The sequence below is a fragment of the Piliocolobus tephrosceles genome, chromosome 9 (genome assembly GCF_002776525.5).
Source record: "Piliocolobus tephrosceles isolate RC106 chromosome 9, ASM277652v3, whole genome shotgun sequence".
Taxonomy (NCBI): domain Eukaryota; kingdom Metazoa; phylum Chordata; class Mammalia; order Primates; family Cercopithecidae; genus Piliocolobus; species Piliocolobus tephrosceles.
In genome coordinates, this window is record NC_045442.1 from 118,101,447 (window position 1) to 118,110,195 (window position 8,749).

Consider the following 8,749-nt stretch of genomic DNA (forward strand, 5'->3'; position numbering starts at 1 on the left):
CGCAGTTTTGCTTTTAGCCTTGCCTACTCGCTGGTTCTTTTGTGCCCGCTCGGCTGGTCTTAGAAAAACAAATCATATAGTTCAACTAAATGTGAATGGGAAAAAATAGATTGAATTTTAACAGAAGTTTTCTTGCAAAGAGCAGTCACACGAGTGCATTTTAGGGTTTTTTTTTCCCTATTTTTTAAAAATTTTTCTACAATGTATGTGTATTATTATTGATCACCAAACATTGGGTCATTTAAATATATATGTAATATATAATGTAAACTAATACGATTTTTAAAAATTGTTTTGGGGCAAGGTCTCACTCTGTTGCGCAGTCGGGAGTGCAGTGGGGTGATCATGGCTCACTGTAGCCTCCGCTTCCTGGGCTCAAGTTATCCTCCTGCCTCAATCTCCTGAGTACCTGGGACTACAGGCACACCACCATCACGTATGGCTAGTTTCTTAGCTCTTTTTCAAAGAGATGGGGTCTTGCTGTGTTTCCCAAGATGGTCTCAAACTCCTGGCTTCAAGAGATCCTCCCACCTTGGCTTCCCAAAGTGCTGGGATTGCAGGCCTGAGCCACAATACCTGGCCAAATTAATATGATCACACAGCCATACCAAGCAGGGGCCAGCGGGGAGGAAGGTCAGTTCACAGCAGGCTGCCAAGCTTTGTGCACAAAGCAAGCCTGGCCTACCAGGCAGACTGTGGCGGAATCAACTTTTCTGTAGCGCCAACGTGAAATGATTAACACCAACATGAAAGTATACATAAATCCCAGCACTTTGGGAGGCCACGGCGGGCGGATCACCTGAGGTCGGTGGTTTGAGACCATCCTGACCAACATGGAGAAACCCTGTCTCTACTAAAAATACAAAATTAGACGGGCATGATGGCACATGCCTGTAATCCCAGCTGCTTGGGAGGCTGAGGCAGGAGAGTTGCTTGAACCTGGGAGGCAGAGGTTGTGGTGGGCCAAGATTGTGCCATTGCACTGCAGCCTGGGCAACAAGAGCGAAACTCCATTGCAAATAAAAACAAAAGTATACATAAAGGGCCATGGAAATACAACAGTTTTCAATGAGAAGTTTCTTTCTTTCTACATTTTGGACAACTTAGAATTAAAACAGCACCTCCCCTTTCCTCTCAAGCAGTATCTCTGATTCCAGCCTCCCTGCACGCACACACATGTTCCATTCATATCCATGGTGAACTGACTCATGAAAGGAACATGTGTGTGCGTGCATGCGTGCATGTGTGTTTGCGTGTGTGCATGTATATATGTGTGTGTATGAGTGTGTGTGTGATTTCTTTCCATATTTCCTTCCTTCCTGCCCTCCTTCACCCTAACATATCTTGGCCCTCTCTCTTCCTGTACCTGCTGCCCTGTCCTCTGGCCTGTGTCGTTTAGAGCCTGGGCATGGCACTGCCTTTCCCTCTGCTCACATGGATCATTGCTGTACCCCCTCCTATGTTTCTCTGTTTCTTTTAGACAGCTGGGTACAACTTAGGTACCCAGTGATTGTGTAGCGGTTTGCCGGTTGATTTGTGCTTATTTCACGCTAGATCATTTACCCTGGGCCTCTAGATATTTCTCAATCCAAATAATTCCATGAGTGATAATTTTATTCTTTCCTCTTCTCCCAGATTTACACACCTATATTTTTTAGTTTCTAATTTAGGTTGGAAGATGAGATACTTCTTTGCACCACAGACGTCTCCATTCTTTAGGCTTGTTTTCATTATGGCTGACATCAGAAATGCGCTTGGAGAAAAGCAGGAGATTCTTTCACTTCAGCCTCCCGAATAGCTGGGACTATAGTTGCATACCACCACACCTGGCTAATTTTATTTATTTATTTATTTATTTATTTATTTATTTATTTTGAGATGAAGTCTCCCTCTGTCGCCCAAGCTGGAGTGCAGTGGCGTGATCTTGGCTCACTGAAACCTCCACTTTCTAGGTTCAAGTGATTCTCCTGCCTGAGCCTCCCAAGTAGCCAGGACTACAGGCATGCGCCACCATGCCCAGCTAGTTTTTGTATTTTTAGTAGAGACAGGGTTTTACTATGTTGGCCAGGCTGGTCTTGAACTCCTGACCTCAGGTGATCTGCCCACCTTAGTCTCCCAAAGTGCTGGGATCCCAGGTGTGAGCTACCCCACCCGGCCTACACACCTGGCTAATTTTTAAACTTTTTGCAGAAATGGGGTCTTGCTATGTTTCCCAGGCTAGTTTTGAACTCCTGGCCTGAAGTGATCCTTCTGCCTTGGCCTCTGAAAGTGCTGGGACTACAGGTGTGAGCCACTATCTTCTAAATGAATTTTAAAACTTGTAACCAAATGACCTGACATACAGTCATATCAATTCTCAGAGTTTTTGAATCTGGAGTTGATTGCAGATAATTTTTTGTTCATATAATGACATTTTCTTAAGTGTGTACAATGCTTGAACCACTTATTATGATTATGATTATGATTATTATTATTATTATTATTAGAGTCTCTCTCTGTTGTCCAGACTGGAATGCAGTGGTGCAATCTCACCTCACTGCAACCTTTGCCTCCCGGGTTCAAGCGATTCTTCTGCCTCAGCCTCCTGAGTAGCTGGGATCACAGGCGCCCACCACCACGCCTGGCTAATTTTTGTGTTTTTTTAGTAGAGACAGGGTTTCACCATATTGGCCAGGCTGGTCTTGAACTCCTGACCTTGTGATCCGCCAGCCTCGGCCTCCCAAAGTGCTGGGATTACAGTCGTGAGCCACCGCGCCCAGCTAACTTTAAAATTTTTTTTTTAACAAATTTTAGAGAGAGGATCTCACTCTACACTCAGGCTAGAGTACAGTAAGGGATCATGGCTCACTGCAGCCTGGAACCCTGAGCTCAAGCAATCCTCCTGCCTCAGCCTCTGGAGTAGCTAGGACTACAGGTGCACCACTGCACCCAGCTATTTCTTTTTAAAATTTTTTGTAGAGGCAAAGTCTTGCTATGTTGCCCAGGCTGGTCTCCAGCCTCTTGCTTCAGGCAATCCTGTGCTTCGACTTGCCAAAGTGCTGACATTATAGGTGGGAGCCACCATGCCTGGCTTGAACTATTTATTTATTTATTATATCATTTTGTTTTTGAAACGTGGTCTTGCTCTATCGCCCAGGCTGGAGTGCAGTGGCACGATATCAGCTCACTGCAACCTAGGCCTCCTGGGCTCAAGCGATTCTCCCACATCAACCTCTCAAGTAGCTAGGACTACAGGTGCGCCACGCCCAGCTAATTTTCTTGGGTTTTCGTTTGTTTGTATGTTTTCTGGTTTTTGTTTTTGTGTTTGTTTGTTTGTTTGTTAAAGACAGAGTTTCACTCGTGTCGCCCAAGCTGGGGTGCAATGGCGCGATCTAGGCTCACTGCAACCTCCGCTTCCCGGGTTCAAGCGATTCTCCTGCCCCAGCCTCCCGAGTAGCTGGGATTACAGGCATGCGCGACCACGCCCAGCTAATTTTTTGTTGTTGTTGCATTTTTAGTAGAGACGGGATTTTAACATGTGTGCCAGACTGGTCTCGAGCTCCTGACCGCAGGTGATCCACCCGCCTCAGCCTTCCAAAGTGTTGGGATTACAGGCGTGATCCACTTCCCCCAGTCAGTTTTAACAATTTAATCCAAGATTTAAAAATTCAGATATTTTACTTAGCTCTTCAAATATGGCTATTATTTAACAAATCATTTGATTTACATATATGAGGAAAACTATTCCTTAGATCATTTTGAAAATTGTGTCTCAAAACTTGTCTGAAAGGTTACTTTCAATATGTAAGTAACCAAGCACATTGCTTGAACAGGGAAGAAAAGCTAATTTTGAAGTAATCTTCAAAAGGCCAGCTTTAATAAGAAATGAATAAATATCTAATACCAAAGGGGAAAAAAATTTTCATTCTTGTGATAATGTTTACATTCCATTAATATTCTGCTTCAATTGTTCTAAAATAGTTTTATTTTAATAACAAAATTATTAAAGGTGCCTACTTAGGGAATTTTCCAATAATCCAAATAGCTATTTGAAAGAAAACTAGTAACATTCATCAAATTACCTCTTTACCTACGGAGAAATTGTTTTAATTCTCCGTGGGATCTTAAGTGAAAAATGTTAAACCCAGCATCCCTCTAATTTTAAAAAGGCTGATAACAATCGTGAGCATTTAAGAATTTCCTTCATCTCTCGGTAAAAAGCATCAGTTTGGGCCGGATACGGTGGCTCACGCCTGTAATCCCAGCACTTTGGAAGGCTGCGAGGCGGGTGGATCACTTGAGGTCATGACTTCGAGACCAGCCTGGCCAAAATGGTGAAACTCCAGCTCTACTAAAAATAGCTCAGCTTGGTGGCGTGCCTGTGATCCCAGCTACTCAGGAAGCTGAGTCAGGAGAATCTCTTGAACCCGGGAGGCAGAGGTTGCAGTGAGCCGACATAGCGCCGCTGCACCCCAGTCTGGGCAACAGAGTCAGACTCTGTCTTTAAAAAAAAAAAAAAGCATAAATTTAAATACATCTAAATACATGGTTGTATAAATGCCTTGTGGGAGAGATGGCAGGGATTTTCACACAGTTGTGAAATTAGAGAATTTTAAAGGAACAGTAGAAACACAGGTGTAAGTAGCTTCATCTCATTCGAATTTCTTTATTGGTCAGGAAAACCAATCACTGTCAGTGCGGGTAAAGGTCTTCTTTTTTTTTTGAGACAGAGTCTTGCTCTGTGGCCCGGGCTGGAGTGCAGTGGCCGGATCTCAGCTCACTGCAGGCTCCGCCTACCGGGTTCCCGCCATTCTCCTGCCTCAGCCACCCGAGTAGCTGGGACTACAGGCGCCTCCACCTCGCCCGGCTAGTTTTTTTTGTATTTTTAGTAGAGACGGGGTTTCACCGTGTTCGCCAGGATGGTCTCGATCTCCTGACCTCGTGATCTGCCCGCTTCGGCCTCCCAAAGTGCTGGGATTACAGGCGTGAGCCACCGCGCCTGGCCAGGGTCCCCAATCTTTAATAAACAAGGGAAGGGTGATGAACTGAATTCACATCTTCAGTTTTTTTTCTCCTGGCAGCAGTGCCCACATCTCACAAGGCGAGGGCAGTAAGGAGACGTCGCCTCGCCGGTACCCACCCGGAAATGGGGGTTCCCACGGGCAGAAAGAGGCGGACCCTGCACCTGCACCCGCCCCGGGCCCCGCTTTTCGGTTCAAACCGTGACAAACTGCTGGGTCCTTGAGAGCTGCGGGTCACTCCTACATGGTCACATTCCTGCGCGGGATGCCGAAGTGGGGCAGATGAGGTCCGGAGCTGCTGAGGCCTCCCAGGTCCTTCTGCTGGCCTGAGACCCTGGGGCGGGCGAATCCCGGAGAAAGCGGGAGGGACCACCAGGGGAAGCCCTGGCGCTGCCGTTTTCCTCCCTACCTGCGCAAACGGGAAGGGGCTGGTGATGCTGGCTGTGGGCCTCCCTCCTGGACTGCGACATTGTCACCAAATTCTATAAACATCTCATGCAAGCAGTGATAACGTGTGCTGCGACGTTCTGGAAGTAACTCTTAAGCTAAAAAAGAAAAAAAAAAAACAATGAAAAAATGAGACAGTAAAACAATGAGATGCTATGTCAATATTCGTAGTTATGGAATAGAAAAGAAATCTTACAAAGAGGTGCTGGAGTTCCCTAAGAAATTTACACCATACTGGGCTGTGTGCATCAGACTTTTTTGGAGGTCATTTATTTTATTCACTTTTTTTTCTTAATGACCAACCGAACTGTTTATAATATTATGGGCTGGAGTCCCACTAAATGAAATACCCCTTTTGAATGGCACATGTGACTTTTAGGGATGAATCTTAGCATTTTTTTTTTTTTTTTTTCAAAACTTCGTTGTTGCTGTTTTGGAGTTTTGTTTGGTTTTTGTTTTTGTGTTTTTTGGACAGGGCCTCACTCTGTCGGCCAGGCTGGAGTGCACAGGCACCATCTGGGCTCACTGCAACCTCAAACTCCCGGGCTCAGGTGATCCTCTTGTCGCAGGACAGGCCACAGACAAAACTCCTCAGACACGGGATTAAAGAATGAAGAGGCTTTATGAGGCTGGGAGCTTCCGCAGACTTGAGTCTCCAAAAACCAAGCTCCCTGAAAAAGAAATTCTTGGCCCTTTGAAGGGTTTACAACTCTAAGGGGTCTACATGAAAGGGTCGTGAGAGATCGAGTGAGCAAGTGTGGGGAACTGGGGGCTACATGCAACAGCTAACAGAAAGTTTTGCAATGCTTCCTCACACAATGTCTGGAATTTTTTTTTTTTTTTTTTTTTTTTTGAGTCTGAGTCTTGCTCTGTCACCCAGGCTGGAGTGCAATGGCTGGATCTCGGCTCACTGCAAGCTCCGCCTCCCGGGTTCACACCATTCTCCTGCCTCAGCCTCCCGAGAAGCTGGGACTACAGGTGCCTGCCACCACGCCTGGCTAATTTTTTGTAGATCGGGTGTTCTCACTATGTTACCTAGGTTGGTCTTGATCTCTGCCTCGGCCTCCCAAAGTGTTGGGGTTACGGGCGTGAGCCACCGCATCCGGCTAAAAACTTGTTTGTTTGTTTGTTTTAGAGGCAGAGTCTTGCCCCGTCCTTCTCCACCTCCCGGTTGCAAGCGATTTTCTTGCTTCAGCCTCCCCAGCAGCTGGGATTACAGACCTGCGCCACAACACCCAGCTAATTTTTGTATCTTTAGTAGAGACAAGGTTTCACCAAGTTGGCCAGGCTGGTCTTGAACTCCTGACCCTGTGACCCGCCCGCCTTGGCCTCCCAAAGTGCTGGGATTACAGGCGCGAGCCACCGTGCCTGGCAAACTTTTTGTTTAAATCGGAGATTTTATTTTTTCAGCTGTCAGTGGAAGGAGCAGCCACGGTCATGGCTTCCTTCTATTTCACCACGGGGGGTGAAATACATGGAAGCCGTGACGTTAGGAGCGTGAGTGAGGTCCTGGTCCAGCCACTTGTCACTGGGTGACCTCGGCCTGGTCACTGGGTCCCCGAGCCTCTGGGAGGCAGGGAGAGTCCTGGTGATGGAATAGAAACAGGGTGCAGGGCAGGGTCGATGACTCACGCCTGTAGTCCCAGCACTTTGGGAGGTCGAGGCAGGAGGCGGGGAGGAGTTTGAGACCCACCTGGGCAATGTAGGGAGACCCCATCTCTAGAAAAAATTATAATTAGCCCAAGAGTTCAAGGCTGCAGTGAGCTATGATTGGGCACTGCACACCAGCCTGGGCGACAGAGCAAAATATTGTCTCTTTTTAAAAAGAAAGAAAGAAAAGAAAGGAGGAAAGGATCATGGTGTGGGGAGCACGCAGTTGCCCGGCGCGCGGACCCTAGCGGACTAGGGCGCCCCAGCAGCCCGGCCCGCGAGGTGGCGCCGCCCCTAATCCCGCCTGCGTCTTGCCCCGGACCGCGCCTGGAGGCGGAGCCGCCGGCGGAGCTAAATGGGGCCGAGACCGCGCGGGGGGTCCCCGCGCCACCTCCATGGAGCAGCCCCGCGCCGCCGCCCGCCTGCAGATCGTACTGGGCCACCTCGGCCGCCCCTCGGCCGGGGCCGTCGTATCCTTTGAGCTGCGCGGGTGTCGGGCTGGACCTGGCGCCGGCCCCGCGGCCTGAGTGGTGGCCCGGGTCCGAGTGGAGGCCTCGGGGTCGCACGCATCCCAGCCCCGGCGCCTCCTCGCCCCGCGCCGGGTCCCTGCCTGGGTCGCGTCTCTTCCCGGAACCGGGGAGCGGGGAGGAGGCTGCGTCCCCCGAGGACACGCGCGGCTGCCCTGGGCTCGGTGCACTTGCCGCGTCGCGCTGCTCTCCGGGATCCCCGGAGGCCTGTGCTCCTTGCTTTGTGGAGATGTCCTTTCACCGGCTGCGCGTGACTCCCGCAGCTGTCCAGACACCCAGAGATGTCCAGTCACAGGCGCAGGGTGCACAGGCGCGCAGGTTTGCTTGGAAGGGGCCCAGGCAGGCGGTGACCCGGCCCCCTCCGGAGGGTAGAGGCCGGTGCCCTCCCGGGCAGGAGCTGGCCAGGCAGGCGTTGCCCAGGGCGGCCTCCCTGCTGGACTATGGCCTTGCCACCGAGTTACATAAAGACACTATTTAGGGAAGGACAGAGGGTGAGGACTGGCGTAGGGACAGAGGCCTTGCCTATTTGTCCCAGCTCTTCTGGAGGCCGAGGCCAGGACTCCAAGGTTACAGTGAGCCGTGAAGGCCAGTGCGCTCCAAAAGAGAGAAAGAGAGAGAAAGAAAGGATAACACGTTGATTGATGAGAGTGACATTCCGAAAGTAACCAAAGAAACAATGCAATTCTACGTCAACTGCCTGCAGTTACCGGATAGAAAAGAGATCTTTAAAAGGAATTTCTAGAGTTTTGCTTTTTTGGGTTTTGTTTTTGAAATAGGGACTCTCTCTGTCACCCAGGCTGGAGTGCAGTAGTGGTGCCATCTCGGCTCACTCTTGAACTCAAGAGATCCTCCCACCTCAGCCTCCCAGGTAGCTGGGACTACAGGGTTGTGGCACGACGCCAGGCGAATTTGTATTATTATTGTTGTTGTTATTATTATTGCTTTTATTTTGAGACGGAGTCTTGCTCTGTGGCCAGGCTGGAGTGCAGTGCCGCGATGTCAGCCCACTGCAACCTCCGCCTCCTGGGTTCAAGCGATTCCCCTGCCTCAGCCTCCCGAGTGTAATTTGTATTAGTAGTAGTAGTAGTAGTAGTAGTAGTAGTAGTAGTAGTAGTAGTAGTAGTA

At 49.1% G+C, this 8,749-nt stretch overlaps 1 protein-coding gene across 4 annotated transcripts in view; it reads left to right on the forward strand.

The window, feature by feature from the left end:
• The first annotated feature begins 7,410 nt into the window (after positions 1-7,410).
• PHYH (phytanoyl-CoA 2-hydroxylase) overlaps positions 7,411-8,749 on the forward strand; it is a 23,806-nt gene continuing 22,467 nt past the window's right edge. For 3 of the 4 annotated variants that reach the window (XM_023223252.2, XM_023223253.1, XM_023223255.1), the window contains exon 1: positions 7,411-7,567. In XM_023223252.2, coding sequence (XP_023079020.1) covers positions 7,493-7,567 — 75 coding nt within the window. In that variant the 5' untranslated portion in view covers positions 7,411-7,492. Of the gene's footprint in view, positions 7,943-8,749 lie in introns of all 4 variants that reach the window. The other variant, XM_023223254.3, reaches the window with a different exon arrangement.